General features: G+C 36.3%; 1 protein-coding gene across 5 annotated transcripts in view; it reads left to right on the forward strand.

The window, feature by feature from the left end:
• The window catches only part of LOC138327778 (allene oxide synthase-lipoxygenase protein-like), a 64,140-nt gene that overhangs the window by 32,595 nt on the left and 13,968 nt on the right, over positions 1-17,577 (forward strand). For 2 of the 5 annotated variants that reach the window (XM_069274150.1, XM_069274152.1), the window contains exons 2-4: positions 11,198-11,242; positions 13,940-14,068; positions 15,900-15,997. In XM_069274150.1, the coding sequence (XP_069130251.1) occupies positions 11,198-11,242; positions 13,940-14,068; positions 15,900-15,997 (272 nt within the window). Of the gene's footprint in view, positions 1-287; positions 2,023-3,452; positions 4,033-6,690; positions 7,325-11,197; positions 11,243-13,939; positions 14,069-15,899; positions 15,998-17,577 lie in introns of those variants that run through there. The other 3 variants (XM_069274153.1, XM_069274154.1, XM_069274151.1) reach the window with 3 other exon arrangements.

Raw genomic sequence — 17,577 nt, forward strand, 5'->3', positions numbered from 1 at the left:
CGATGGGCACCCCTCGGGAGCCTCATCGTCGAAGTCACAATTACTTTGGAACACTCGGAAAGTCAACCCATCAGCCCAATCCCAATCAGCTACTTCCTTAAGTTTAGGATCTGACCGTTAACCCACTGATGTAAACAGGGCCATACGTTACGTGTTTTCAGACAGGTAACTATATCCTGTTTGTACAGTGAAGTGTATACACTAACCACACAGACAGGTGCATATGTACGTGCATAATTGCACTGGCGTTAGGTTCACTACGAAAATGCCGACATAGTGGTAACTCGTCACTCGTGGCGAGACGTGTCTATATAGATGTAACTCAGACATGTTATACAAGATATATGTATAGACAGGTTCAATGTCAGTACTTATAGGCTTTAGGTACATGTAATAGCGAGTTCGTAACAGCGTGGTCATCCATTTCATACTTTCTCTGGAAAACGGATCTGTTTCGGAGGGTTTTTTCTATTGAGTGAAACTATCATGTATTGAAAACTATTCATCTCATCTGTAGAAGAATTCTAGAAGCATTTTCGCAAATATGGAGTTTGCTTTGAAAGGAACTGACTTTGGAAATAACCGAATTCCATGGTTTCGCAGAGGAACAAGTCTATACCAAAATCAACGTTAACGCAATACATATTATCATTCAAATTTTCAGTTGTCTGATTCTTTTTGAAATTATAAAACGCTAAGTTTTGTGATGACGGAACTAACGTGTATGTCGGAATGAGCCACATGCTAGATATAATTGCCTTCATCTTTGATAAGCAGATGTATTTACTATGAACCTATCGTTACATTGGTCTATTGGGAGTGGATCCAGCGGAAAACCTTTAAGTCACATGTTCAATTATCACCCCACTGGCACGCGCATCATAATCAAACACGTATTTTTACGCGCAATATTCCAGTCAAGCAGGTGCCGCGCTCGAGGATGATGATAAACATGGGGTTTCAGTTTCGGTTTGGTCAGCGCCACCGGATGTGTGCTGTAGCTATATAACTACCTGATCCATACGCCACTGTTGCGATTGTCCCCGGATACCGATCGATGGGATAAATTTGTCCAGACGGGAACACGTCAGTCCCTGCTGACTGAGGAATTCCAACCACTATTATATGTGTTCTAATTTTACGACACATGCCATTTTGTTGGCTAAATATTGGACCAGGTCACTATTGCCTTTACTCTGTGGATTTCCATCAACTCTGAATATCGAACAACGCATGGATGCTTAAATTTCCTCTCTTGTAATTGGTCATATTGCCATGATTACAAGGATGGATTCATCAGGTGTATTAATAGAATCATAACGGATTTTTTGTTTGTTTTCTCTTGCTGTGTCAGAAACAATAGATTTACAGGAAATAGATTCGAACGCTCGCTGATTTGTTATATATCTATACATTGGAGACCTTAAAGGACGCATAATCCGCTACTCAAGTTAAACCTTATCTATGGTACTTAAGGATCTTTAACGATCCTTAACGATACGCATTTTTCATTAAAAGTTTCACCGGAAGTAGCATCTTCTGACCAGTAGTAAGATGTCAGAGAAGTCGGACTACAGAGTTTTCGTGCAGACGGGGGATAAGAAATTCGCGGGAACGGATGCCAATATCGCCGTCATTTTCCATAGCAACGATGGACAAAGTACCGAGGAAATATGGCTTGATAATATTTTCATCAACGATTTTGAGTGTGGACAACGTGATGAATTCCCGGTATCTGCACGTCGATTGGCGTCAGTTGACGTCCTGGAGCTGTGGAGGGATGAAAAGGGCATTCTGGATGATTGGTTTCTTGATGTAATAGAAGTTCAATGTGAATCAACACAAGAAACATTCGTATTTCCATTCTTCCGGTGGATAAAACCTCACTTCCGGTACCGTATTCGACATCTTGATACGTGTCTTCCACAAGAAGACGACAATAAGGACCAGAGGGCCATGGAACTTGAGGACAAACGTGTCATATATCAGACGCAGGTCAAGGTCCCCGGGATGACAGCGCAGGTAACGTTGGTTTATTCACAGGCTTTTGGCTCTAAAGATATACGGACACCTCTCTAAATGCAATACTGTGCCAGTATTACATATATAGATATGTCCTTGTATCTTTATGATAGAGACAAAAGCCGATGGTTAGTTGATCGATTTTGTTTTACGTCTTTTCTATAGGTTTCCTCTGTATGCGAGGTGGTGAGTGTGCTGCGTGCTACTTGCGTCCTTTGGGGGAATTGCAGTATATATGTTCGTATTGTGTGTTCTAGTAATAGTGAAACACTTTATCATATAACATGTGCCAAAGACATCGAACAACACACCCCGCTCGATCACATTATGTTATCATGCTGTATAACATGAAACACGTGTGTGGATATTTCTTGAAGGGTAATTTCGTTCGAGGATTGAAGCTTTCAAGATTTTGTGAATAGAAATGATCGTGGTTGGATGATTGAACAATGATAACAATGATGTATAAAAATTGGTTGTTTTTAAATTACTGATTTCATAGCAAACACAGGAAAAAACAGCGAAAATTTCTATGCACAAATTGTCATGCTTATAAATACATTAATAGCATTTTGATAAAGGTTACGTGAGCAGTGTGGTATTGTATATCTATATACAATGTACATTTGTAGTTTGATTTGCCTATACACCTTTATAGCTTCTCCCTATTGGTCACAGTGTAGACTATATATAGAGGTTCTACTCATCCAGTCATTAATGTTATGAAAAAAACAAATATTTTTTTATCATTAATTCATCAACTTGTATCGATTTTTGGCATGAAGAATGCACGATTAAAATGAACAGCTGTACGTCTTTACACGATTTCAATTACGAATCTAATGTAAATGTTTTCGAAATGAGACTATATACAGATATATATATATATATATTAAATGTAACTGATGTATAAGGAACATGGAACACGTGATATTACATTATATCTCATATCAGTTAAAACATGTATTTTTGAAAATTCAATATAAAAAACCACGTCGTGTCAGATTCATTTAATTGTCACGTGAGCGAGCTTATATCTGTCGCGTGATGACAAACTTCTGTTTTATTGACATAATCTGATTTATTATAGAAATCCAACATTCGATTACAGACAGATTTACTATGAGAGAAGTCATGTTGGAGTAGATTGGGTATTTGATTTTCTCTATTATGAGACATAGGTTGCTTCTTTAGAACTGGAACGACAGCGAAAATCATTTGATTGTTATTTCTAAAAAGTATTGATGACTGAAATTAGGGTTAAAAGGCTATATATATTTGGTCGTGTGCATTCACATGCTGTAGACGTATACGAACATCTAAGTTTCACGATAATACGGATTGCCGCTGAAAAGTACTTTCCCTACACAATAAGGAAGGAAACAGTACGATTATATCAGGGCGCCTGAGTTCAATTTCCGGAAACGATGTGACAAGGACCATCGGCCATAATTAATGAGTATTCACAGTTTTAAGGAGTAGTAGGACTGTATTAATAAAATCTGTAATTCTGGCACGAAGTGAATTGTACGGAATCTGGTCATGCCTGCTACTTCAAAATACAAAGTGATAGTGAAAACCGGAGATCGCAGAGGCGCGGGAACGGACGCTAATGTCAACGTGATATTCCACAGTGATGACGGGCGTCGGACAAAGAAACACTGGCTGTTCCACGTGTTGAAAGATGACTTTGAGCGCGGACACACAGACAGATTCTCCGTACAAGACATTCCCTTGCCGACTTTGGACACTCTCGAAATTTGGAGGGACAAGTGTGGTTTTGGTAGTAGTTGGTATGTGGACACGGTGGAGGTGTTTAGTGACGCCACAAACTCTAGCTTCGTCTTTCCTATGTTTCGGTGGATTCGTCCCAACTATCATCACAAAATCCGCCATCTTGATACGTCACTGCCTCAATTCGACCTCCATCGGACCCAGCGGAAAATAGAATTGGAGGAAAGACGACTTGTCTACCAGTTAAATGTCAAGGTTTTATCTGGAATAGTTGCGGTAATTATGCCCTGTCTTGATAACAACTATGCTACGTTTTTGAATCAATTATGATCTGACTTGATAATAATTATGCTTCGTCTTTGAATCAATTATGCTCTTTCTTAATAATAATTTTGCCATATGTTAGTATTAATGATGATTTGTCTTGCTATTACATATACTCTGTCTCGGAAATAACACCGTCACGTGTTGATGAAAATCATGCTATTTCATGAAAGTATTTGCTTAGAGACCACCAATGAACAAGTGATCCTAAATATTAATCGAATACACAGGTAAGATATCAGATTTTGTCGGCACCGTTTGGTTTTAATTACTGTTCTCTTTTATAATACAAAGAACAAAGACTTAACGACACGAGATCTTTCGACAAGGTTATGTAAATTTGGATGGTAGCCCGTCAAAGCATACCAGTGAGGTTGCAATATGTTGCGCCATTTCCATTACCATGGCAGAACTATTTTAACAAACAGAAATTTAGTATGGATATGACATCATATTATAAACTCATATATTCAACGTAATGATCAGCTAGGTCGATCATTCCAAAACACATATATCAGTAGGTCTTTCCAGGTTGATGGCAATGAGAGAATGGAAGTTTTCAGAAATGGGTTTGGGAACTTTGGACTATGATTTCAAGACTGATTGCTCCATGTTCTTTTCGGTATCGCGTGTTGGTTTTTTTCTATGGATCGAGCGTTATTTAAACCACATTCAGGGATGGAGTGTATTCAATATTCTTCACTATGTTGCTTAGTTTATATGTTAAGAGATATTTTTACCTCTTTTCATTTGCAGATCTCTAACTGAGTATTTGTGATATTGACTTTTAGTAGCACGATCACTATATGTCTAACAGATGTACTCCAAAAGTGTCAGAGGTAGACTCAAGTCATGTTATTTAGCCAGCACACACATAAAACACGTTCTAACATTTTATAGCTAATAGATATATGAATAGAATTTCACCTTAATCAATCCATGAAACCATGATGTTTGGTATCATACTTTTGTCAATATCATATTTATAAATTACATATTTTATACTTTATGACTACTGTCCCGGTTCTTCATAAAACCTTAACTCTGTGCCTATTTACGTTTACGAATAAGACGGTTTAGTCAGATCCAGAGTAGGTTTCATCTGTGCACTGATCTGTAAAGTTCATTGGTCGGAACATCGACAGGGGTTAAATGTCGATAGTCACTTCTTTAAGTCCTCCTATTTATAGAATGATTAAAACAGCGTTAGCCAAGTGTTTCAACTGAACCGTGACGGATACCCGCAAACATCCGAGAAAATTCACATGCTTTTCGGATTTGATTTTGGCCATCTGATATCATTAAAAAAGCTAGTTGTTTGTCAGCGAAGACAAACTACATGTACTTATTTCAGCAGTTGTTGATAAATACTCTTCTAGCGATCTATAGTGATTATAAAACATTTTCTCATAACATATACTACTAATACGTGGAATATGATATTATTTGTTGATTCAGTGTTAAAATGGAAGGATCAGGGTAAGGTTTCCTGTTGAAATAGAAACGGGGATTACCATTCATAAACGCACGGAATGGGAATGTCCGGATGTGTGGGAGATTTAAAAGGTTAATATCCAGAGTGATAATTCAGAGATAGTCAGTTATTGTAAATTTCGGACAATAAATCAAACAGGCAGGGAAGTAGAATAAAGCATTTATTAAGATAAGATATGTGAATGAAAGAGGTTTGTAAAAGAGAATTGAAGAAATATAGAACAGGTTGTCCAATGATATTGTCGTATAACACGAAATGTGAACGTTTTTAAAACAGCTTGTGTTAAGCATTGGAATAGCCAGCAACTCCTGTGTATAATCATTAGATCAGACATAAGGCACAGGTTCAAGTAACGTCTCTTTTATCTTTCATTTCACAATTGACATTATTGTTTTAAGTCCGATGAAGAGGATCTCGACCGTCCAATCTTTATCAATATCGCAATGTGAAATACCTAAATCTAAAAGATGGGGATATGTGAAAAGTCGTTTACACGTATTATAGATTTATGACTGTAGCATTGTTCCCCTGTACCTGTGGGGCTGCGTCAACTCGGAACAGACGAGATTACGGTCGTTTAACTTTTCAGTAGAGATTTACTCCGCATTTGATGAAGCATTATTAATGACATTTGCTTGTTCTAGCGTTTCAAACACATTCCGACAATTTCTTGTATCCTAACCCCAAACGATATTACTGCAGATTGGAAATCCGTGCAAGGAAATTGAGATAAATTCCGGATATGAAGCCTAGACGTTGTATTCAGTGGAATCAGTGATAATCGAATATGTCTATCCCGGGGGAGGGGGAGATAGCTATATAGAGCTCATATTTAATCCTAGACGGGATGAAGTTGAGAAGTACGTCAAACATTCTACGGTACTTACTCGCTGATCCTTGTCTAGTGTCGGAGGTTAGCTGTGTTTAAGTGCGGGCATTATAGTTTTTTGATCATCAGAGTTAAAAATAGCCTCAGGTACACGTACTTGTAAGGCAGTCGGGTATGTGTGTTTTTCATATCGATTTTGAGGGTTCCGGGTAGACCGGATTTCTGCCGTATTGATAGTGTAAGGATCAGCAGAAGACATGTGAAGTCGATCGACAGTACGTATACTGTGCTTCAGTTGGCGATTCATTTCGTGTAGTGTCGTCTGCAGTTTATGGGACATTGGATAAGATATCTTTGTATGTATAAGCCGCGTATACAGGTGTGTATCTACAGGTGTGTAGTTTGGTAGTGTGGTGTTACGTTTAGCAGTCATGGGGAACTGCTTAGGGTCTGGAGACGTCACGGACTTTTACGTGTATGTCCGAACTGGGGACCGGAAGGGTGCAGGAACGGATGCCAACGTGACGATAGTACTGTACGACCAAAATGGCGGGAAATCCAAAGAGTATCCTCTGGATAACTGGTTCCGGAATGACTTTGAAAGTGGAAGTATGGACACGTTTTCGGTCAAAAACCTCAAACATTTTGATTCTGTGTCTAAGGTGGAGTTTTGGAGAGACAGTAGCGGGATAGGAGACGCGTGGTACGTGGATAGAATCATGGTGGAGAGTAAATCCACCAAAAAGATGTTTGTGTTCCCAGTGTACCGGTGGATAAAACCGGGGTACCATTACGTCATCACGCATTTCGATACGTCATTACCCCAATATGATGACAACAAAGATCAAAGAACGATGGAACTTTCAGACAAAAAGGAACTCTATTGCATAGGGGTCAAGGCCAAGGGAATGCCCGCTCAGGTAGTCATGTTGGCAGATCTAGATATAGAGTCCATGGATGCTTTTGATATTCGCCACTGATTTTCTTACATGTATCCGTGTTTTCCGTTTTAGATTCTTTAACCGTTGAAATATTCACGTTTCACTCTATGTCATATACCTATAATTTAAAGTTTTTACCTATATAGTACCGTAGGTTACCTGGTTTACATGAACTGAAAAAGTACTTATAAATATCTTAAGGTCACAGGGTACTACTGCAATCTGTTTGTAATCCATGAACAGCTACCGTTTATTAATAATCTCAATCCCCTTTCGCCATATGCTTTAGAACATAAACCATTTTTAACCTTGCAATGGTGTAGATACACGTTCAAGGATTTTGATTTACCTGTAAACACTTACCTACTAGTGAAGGTATTATCAGTCAGATGTCAAACGTTCACGCACGACGATCCCTTTTTGATGATGATGATACATCGCATAATAAATGACAACTACATGAAATGTCATAGCCAGAATGAGCTAGGGTTTGAAACCTCCTTAGTACATTGTACATACTACACGTATCCGGTTTGGTAGATAAAGGTATGAGGGAATGATTGACTGTACAATAGTAACACCACTACCCGCCCTGCCAAGCCCCACTCCTCCCCTCCCAACTCAATCACCACCACCATTCCACTCCACCATTCCCCAATAATGTATTACTACCACTTTCCTCGTGACCTCGCCACACTTTGTAGACCCCCCCCCCCCTTATTTTACCACAATGAACCCTGGGAGAGATTGCCTCTCTTTAATACTTTATCCTGGCTGGGATATGATCTACTTAATGGTGACCTTTCGTGAGGTCATCACCGTTATCTGTCAAGTATCATCCCTATTGTCTTAGTATTTGTCACCGGAAACATTAGTCCTTTAAGGTTTCATCCTATAATGTGTATTGGTTTATGCTCTTCAATGTCAATTAATGCAGTTTAGTCTTTCAACTCATAATACGATTCTTTTCGCGAAAATTTGTCGTTTGTTATAACCTCCATTATGATTTTGGCAGACTATGCTTTACTAAAGTATTCAGTTATCAAGAATGATACAATATATAAAATATATAACCTGAATATGTTAATGATAAAGTAGTAGGCTTTTTGTGGAGCGCTCGCCCCTGTGAGGTAGGCTGTGGGTTCTGTCCCCTGGCCGAGACACACCAAAGTCTATAAAAGTGATAGTTTCTGCTCGGCTGCTAATAGGTGCTCAGCTTAAAAGAGAAGAATGACTAGTTCGCCCTTTGTCAGTATAATGTGACCGGGCGGGTGTGTTGTCAAGGGTGACATGCTTCAGTGATATAGCACTATAAAAAGGGAAACAGTTCCACTATACAAGAAGACACAACACGAACATATTGCAGTCTCCCAAAACACGCACCTCGCACTTCATACACGCTACACTCCACATACATGGGAGGCCGCCCTTACATGACCATGGCTGTTGATAGGACGTTCATAAACCAAACAATAAACAAACTTTACATCGAAATGAATTTCTGACATCAATAAGGCATACAACTTATTTCACTTAGACTTTATTCGTTGACATTTAACTTCATGGAAATCTACTTTACAGCGAAATGTATTTACACAAACAAAAGCAACTATTTGATTGACATCTCCATTATCTTCGCTTCATTGCCTTGTATTTGTCATTATTTTATAGCATTAGCGTATTTGTACAAATTAATCACTGTATTAGTGCTGCTATGTTAATTTCATAATGCTTGAATCGACTGTTATAACAGACCTGTATTGTATTCTCGTCCTGTACAACAAACGTTGCTAAAGAGCTCTGTAGCAACAGACGTGCTAACTGATCACGTTTACTCCAGGAACAACTTAATTAATGCAATAAATGATGTCCCACTTTACCCCGGAGAAAGCCAACAATTCCACATGTGTGTCGTAATTCAGTGTACAAATTAATCTTGAAATGGTGATTACGCAGACGACATGTAATGCAACAGTAAATATCTATTATGAAAGAGATCACTCAATGTTTACCTTTTTCATACAAAAAACTATTTGTTATAATGTTGTTTATTAATGTAAGATGACATGAAGTTATCTAGAGAATTCAGATTGTTTCTTTTTTCCAATCCGCGGTTTTGTTTATCATTATATAACAGACTAATTCATTTTGTCCATAGACATATCAAAAGAAAATAATATCTGCGAAAACAAGATGAAATGATTCATTCTTCAGCAATCATATAGATCAAATATCATGGTTGACTTGAAAGAGAAACGTGAGACCTTGGGGAGAGGGATGGAAATGGTGTATTTGATAATGGAAACAAAAATATTCTTAACGCTATTCTCAAATCTATTGTGGATATCTACATTTTTTCCTTCAAAATTTCCATTTGTTATTTTCCCTATATACTTGTTTGTTATGACTTTGGGAATTGTCGTCTGTTTCAAATTATGTTTCTAGCCGTTGATGTCAGCAATTGAAATTGGTGTAAATAAGAAAATACATCCTTTTATTTAACTAAACAACCTACATACATTTGATGTCTGCAATCACTGAGGAAGGGCTCCGACTATAAGTTTTTTGTTTTAAATCCGGTTATTTGATCTAGCTACATCCGTACACACATTCCGACAAATATTTTTATGTGCTTTTACATGAAATGGAGAAGAACACGCGTATTGTCGAAGCTTTCAATGCTTTAGCACTACCTGTATTTGCTTTTGAATACCAAACATTTGCGTTTAAAGATTCTATGTCTTAAACAATTCTGATTTAGTTTGCGTTATTTACTTAGGAATATGCACTTTACAGATGCTCCACCGCCGACAGAGCATAAATGATATTCCTCATTTGAACAATAATTGGTGTTTAATAGTGTATATTATAATAGTCTAATTAACACAAAAAAATAATTTAAAATGATTTATTTTGCCTTTGGTGCATGCGCAATCAGTACTTCATTCCATATACGATGTAGTGGCACGGATTTTTTCGGGATGCAATCAATTATTTTTTTTTATATTTTTAACTTGTAGTAAAATTAGAAGCTCAAACTTTTCAATGGTGGTAATGGTGTAAAATAAGTAACTTTTGTAACTGAAGAAAAATACTAAATCGTCTGCTGCTGTTTTTGATAGTGAAAAAAACCACCATTTGTCAGCGGTGGAGCATCTTTAACTTAAACTTACCGATATCTACGAAATCTGTGCTTCCTTGCGCAAATTTTCTGAATGGCCAGATGCAAACTGATGTGACTCGTGTAATATCCACCCCATCAACCTTATTACATGTTACCATCAAATAATTTTATTGAAAAAGGCAATGTTTAAAGTATTATACATCACGCTTTACCTTTACAAGTCTTTTCCCCGTTACATGATTATATAAGCCATATTACTTATAAATTGGTTCCAATATCAAGTGCTGAAGTATTGTCTTATGGTCCTTGTTACCATCGGCTAAAACTATGTATTATACGAGATTTCGCTCTTGTTTATTTCTATCTGTAAAAACGCGTAGACAATTTTTACATAATTGTTGACCGAAATTTTTATCCAAAAACAATTACATACTTATTATGCTTGCTTGTTTTCCAACTATGTGTGCAATTTGTCTCACATACCGCACAATGCGTGAGAACAATACTTACAACATGTGCTAGACTGCAAAATGAGTGCAAATGAGAACTCAGTAACGTTTTGATCAAATTAGTAGTGGAAGTGGAACTGTCTACAGGCGAATAACTAACATTAGTGTTCACAAACACGTAGAGTAACATTGTACAGGAACATCTTTCATTGTACCTTGCCTTTGTTAATTTATCTACATCTTATTGATCATTGTTAACCAAACTTTTTATGATTTCAGGTTAAACAAATTCCAGACGATGAACAGTTTTCCTTTGATTATAAGGTAAGTAATAACTAGTGTTTCTATATAATATTATGTAATGTTATGATTTATGATAAGTGACGGTATGCATACGTATTGTAATGCCTGTTCTTACATGCCCTGGCTGTTAATAGGACGTTAATCTAATCAAACAAACAAACAAACAAACAAACAAAAGTAATGCCTTCATATCTCTGACGTACCAAAATACTTCTGCAAGTACCGAAACGACTTATTTTTTAAGTAATGAAACAAGTTTTGTTTTGATTAGCTTAGCGTCCTTTTAACATTCATGGTAATTTAAGGACGTGTTTGGTTAGATGGTAGACAGAAGCCGGAGAATCAGGAAAATAACTAATCGTCTAGCGGTCAATACCTTGCAATTGCCCCGCATCTGGTATTCAAACTACCGGCTGTACTGCATGCACATAGACCATGTATCACGGTACATATCCCTGCAATATCTACTGTAGTCTGTCATGAATTAAATTATCTAATTCTTTGACTGGTGAGAGGTAATCCAATTACTAATACTTCGTAGCAACCTTGTTTATGGAAAATGCCTCTTGATAAACGTCATTCCTCAATTGCATTTATAATACATGTACAGGGGACATCCACAAGCCCTGTACCATAAGTTGAAAACATTTGAATGAAGTTTCGTTGATATCACGATGGAGCCAATGCAATATCAAAAATTAAGCAAAAAATTGATTGAATTTCTGAATTTGCGCTAAGGTGCTTTCAGAAATTAATATTTGTTGATGAATTGGACAACAGCGGATGTGTGCCCAATGAGTTTAGGATTGAATTGTGAATCCTGTAGTTCTATATTACATGCTTGATAAGACAACATGTGCATTAACTGTGCTTTAAGGATAATGTCGAAACATGGTAATTATTATGGTACAATGGTTCTAACTCTCTCATATAACCAGAAATATGCATTTCTATGAGTTGGCAATTTGTGTGATTTTACGCTTTAGTTTTTAAGATGAAAGTGGCTAAATATGAAGTTTTATTAGACGGAAGGTATAAATGCATATAATTTGTAGTCGTATAAGATTTTCCAACTGAATGCATTTACATTAAGTTGTGAAAAACCACATAACACAAAAATATTTATTGATGCACGCATTTTACAGAATGTTGAATAAACTAATCATCACCGCCATTAAATCTGCATGCATGAAATCATACAGATGTTGAATGGAGTGATTGAGTGACGGTTACAGTGCTGGTTCAGCTCAGCCGACAGGTGTATCAGAAAATAAAGTGTTATCGGGGCTTAATCATTAAATATGGCATGTACATCTATTTTAGATGTTGCAGTGTCTGTGTATATATATATATATATATGTATACCCAACACTTGGTATATACATGATAGATATGACTTGGTATCCAAGTCAGCATCTTACACATAATTACAATCCCTCCTCCCAATTACTAGTCAACCACCTTAACACCCTTTCCCTCCCTCACACGTACTCACATATTTCCGCAACACGAACACCATTTTCTGTGGTAAAAAAAATCCAGAAATAAAAAAACAAAACCGATATATAAGCATACCTTATTACTATTAATCTGGAGATAATATAACAAAAATACAAACTAGCCATTGTTTGACATGAACATCAAAATTATTTAAAATATCTCATTGCAAAAGTGTACACTTTCTTCATATCTGTCATCATATTTATTGCGATAACTTTTTTGATTGACGCAGAGAATCAATAAAATCATGATATAACATCCCACACCACAAGTCTGCTTAAAAGCATTGAAAAAGTACAAAATCCACTTTAATCTTGAATTCACACCTATCCCTCTTGACAGTGGGTGGCATGGGAGGATTAAAGCTAGTTAACTATATAGCTGATGGCTCGGTAGTGATAGGATTATGTAACTGATGGCGTATTCTAGACACGCATAAATCTTTTTCTACATCACCGCATGTCTGATGGCTACACCTACAGTTTTCGTTTGAGATTTTTTCGGTTATACAAGTATTGGGTAGCGTTTTATATTGTATAAGTAAATATCATGTAGTTTGATGAATGCGTTTACATCACAAGCTTGCATGACTGGGACAGGTTGTTACATTGAATTAATCGCATGTATGATATCCAGCATGTGGGTTGACTGGGGGTAGATTGATTCAGATTACACACAGCAAACATACAAACTATAAGATAAATAATAAACCTTACCATAAATATCAATATATCTAGTATGTTTCCTCGAAATTTTGTACTTGTATGTACTGCTGCATGAGATAACGAAAAGATAAATCATGATATTTTGTAGGCTTGTTATCGAACTGTAGACTTGCTGAAGTCCCGCCATTTTACCCAGTATATGTAGGACATTTATAAACAAAAGGTTTTAGTGTAGACATCTGGTCAGGTTGTATAACACCTGTCTAGTTAGAGAAGGCTTGACTCAAATCTGATTCTATAAATTCGATATACAATTCCAAGCACTTGTTTTTCAATGAATTAAATCAACCATCAAAACACCACACCCATGCAATCTTCCCCGAGGAATACGGAAGAAAAGTGTCAGGAAAATTAAGGGAAAGGCAATAGCAAAAATGCAACGACTTCAGATTTGATATATACAATGTGTATATATGTAATCCATAGAATGTGTCGCTTTCAATAACATTTGTGAGGTTGTACCTTGTATAATTTAACATTCTTTTATTTTTAGTGGAATATTGCAACGAGGAAAATCAAAATGATCGCCCAGAGTAAGATTATCAGCTTAGTCAGCGGTACTTGGGAGAGTCTGTCACACCTGAAGAATGTATACACGTCAGAGATCCTTAAGGAGCCGACGGTAAGTTTAAGGCAGTTGTATAGTTAATGATATTTTAAATGGCGAAATTCTTTAAAAGACACGCAAATTTGTGAAGCGTTCCATATCTTAACCCTCGTTTGTACTTTGGAGCGTGCAAAATTGCCTCATCACAAGTCCCCAGACTTTTAACATTGCCACTCACCTATAAATTAACTGAAACAGTTTTTTCAGCATTCCGTCATTTGTAATGTATAACATGATAACTTCGTACCATTCATAGCCTTGAAATATCATCTTTACGGAACATACAGATTAAGAACATTTTATTCATGGATAGTCAGTTTATAATTGATTCAAAAAGCATTGTGTGACTTTTAGTAAGTAAAATATTGTATGTTGACTCCGAGCAGCATAATCAGATATAGACCACCGAGAGTTATATTCACTGTACCATTCGTATAGGTGATTCCTCGTATTACATAAAGTGATTGTCATGGTCTAAATTTGTGATCTTATAAAGTGATTTTTGTTGCTAGTTCACTAGCTTGTAATAATAGTAGATTCATCGGTACAGTGGTATATATTAGTGACAATACAGCACGAATCTTTTTAGACAAGGAATGTTTCATGCTACAAAATTGCCCTTTGCATATTATTGGATACACGAATCTTGTTTCCATAGTGTCCCACTTTATGACCCCGAACACATTTAAAAGAAATCACATGTACAGCCTCATATACAATACGTTTTTATATTTTCCCGGTTGACCCTGTCATAAGCTTTATATGAGTTTACATAAAAGTAGAACAAGGTAGGAACATATTTTGTAATGATTGCAAGGTAATACTGCATCTGTCACTGACCTAGATATTTGAGGACTCTGTTTCTGTGTTCTCGTATTTGTCTATGCTGCAATGAATACGTAATGCTATTTCGTGGACGACAAATCATATAAAATAGTGGCAGCTACAATAGCTACATCAGGGAACCATTGGATATGTAATAAAACACGTTATTAATGTATTAATACCATTTATGACACAAAACATAGAGTAAACATTACACCCCTTTTTTTAATCTCAGCTGTGTTCAGTACCATATAAACATAAATCAATGCCAGGTTTTACAGCTCAAAAAGACGATTCGCAGCAAATACATTAGTTAAAGACCCTTGTATTTTAATAAAGTAATAACTTCAGGATTTTCCCAAAACTCATATTTAAACGGAATAAGCATAAAAGCATAAATCATATTAAGAGGTTTTATTATTCATCGGAGTATCGGATTTTTGTGGTGAATGAAAGCAAAGAAGGCAACAATATTGATATATTATTGTAATTGGTAAAAACAGAAGATACCCTATATGCTAAACTAAAATACAGCTTTATGTGTGTTTTGGTTGTAATTTAAGTAACTTAAGTCCTATACAGACACAGGTACAGATATTTAGGAATTCCTTCTCATGCACACCTGATGTTCACTGGGCTATGTAAAATTAAAGCGCTGGTCATAATCTAATAACATTCAAGTTCTTTACATCTATGACAAACTTTGAAAATTTGAAGTTATATTTATAAACTTTACCTATACAAAAATATGGTCTACGTATAATATCTGAAATTAATGTTAATACGATTTTATTGCTCGAGTCTTAATGCTACTAATACTTTAGATTTTAACATTGAAAACACAAGTAAAGCGTTATACAACCTATTCTATCCTATAACTTGTATTTTTTCTCTAAATTATATATTTCAAAAGTACCGACAAGCAATATGTTTAACATTTAAAATCGGTAAAATGTTTGCCATCAACAGATACAGCCGATGATATCACACGTATTGTAATTTAGATTTCGTCTCTTTGCAGAGTACTACCAGGTGGAGCAATGACATATTTTTCGGCCTCCAGAGGACTGCCAACATGAACCATTCCGTTATCCAATTGTGCACCAAAATTCCAGACAAGTAAGTCAGATACTCCACAACTTGTTCTTTGACACCTAATACCATATCTTCTCTCTGATGACTTGTTACTTTGGTCGACGTGTAAATGAAAGAACAATCTCCCGAGCAAAGTAGCTTAGAAATCTATCACATGATTCATAGAAAAATGGAAGCAATTTCAGCGTTGATTAAAACGTGTACAGGGATTGGAGCATGGTGAGGAGCGTCTAGCAATGTTTAATTGCCTGTGTCATCGGCACCCAGTGTCTTAACTCCACTACACTCAGTTTATACCCTGGGTCACAAGACCGTATGTTGGGTAACCGACGATGATGTCATTGGTAGCTACACAGTTGTGTACTTGCAACAATTTAGAGGTTTTGATTTATTACGCAGTAGTCAGGAAACGATTGTACATTGAATCTATACTTCTATTTTATTCGTTATTCTAGAACTTGATCTCTAGTATCCATCTAATTTCCTGTAAAATGATTCCTTTCAATTTATTACGTATTATTTAATCCAATTTATTCGTAATTCTAGAACTCCCCCTCTCGTATCTATTTTATTTCCTGTAAAATGTTTCCTTTTTTTCACATGTCATTAGATAATTATTGACATCACCATGATCGCCTACATGGTATAGCTGCTGAACCTAGACGCAGGGATAAAGTGCTTATCTCTACCTAAAGTCTATGTGTTAATTAAGTCATATAATTGACATGCCTCAGGTGTGGGTGTAACCGAAATGGTGTGTAAGATGTCTTATGTAAAGTCCAGACAAGCCTGATAAAACTTTGATACCGTAGCTACCATTCTAAATAAATACCCAGGCTGTCACAAAATGACCGTTGTTTTAAATACAGACTTCGACGAAAATCACATATTTCTTTTACTCATATCCCAGCAAAAATATCTTTTGCAATTATTTGAATGTTTTTATTACTGTTAATTGTTTTAGATGAAACATGTGGTTTTATTGATACAGACATTGTGGCTGAGTATTAGAGTTAAGAGATGCATGAATGCTTTAACCAGGGTTTTTTATTCGTTATCCTAAATTTTGTTATCAATAGTGTTGAAGATATTGGCTTCATATATCTGAATGGGGGCTTCATCTTCCTAACGTAACTAAATTGTGAAAGGTTGCAAGATGATTTTGAAATATTGTTGTGTCTGATCAATTTCGCAAATGTCAACGCTGTAGGCCCATTCGTTTCTGTAGTCATATAAGGTATCGATTGCGTTAGATATTGTTTGTTTGTTTGTTTGATTAATTAACGTCCCATTAACAGCTATGGTCATGTAAGGACGGCCTCCCATATATGCGGTGTGTTGCGTGTATGTTGTGCGAGTTGCGTGTTTGGGGAGACTGCGGTATATTTGTGTTGTGTCATCTTGTATAGTGGAACTGTTACCATTTTTATAGTGCTATAACACTGAAGCATGCCGCCGAAGACACCAAACAACATACCCCACCCGGTCACATTATTGGCATTAGAGGTGATAAAAAATCAAACATTAATAGATTTAAAAAAAAAATTTAAAAAAATTACAATACATAAACACACATTTGCACACTTTCATCTTTTCTTGTGTAC

Source organism: Argopecten irradians, chromosome 7, assembly GCF_041381155.1.
Source record: "Argopecten irradians isolate NY chromosome 7, Ai_NY, whole genome shotgun sequence".
Classification (NCBI taxonomy): Eukaryota; Metazoa; Mollusca; class Bivalvia; order Pectinida; family Pectinidae; genus Argopecten; species Argopecten irradians.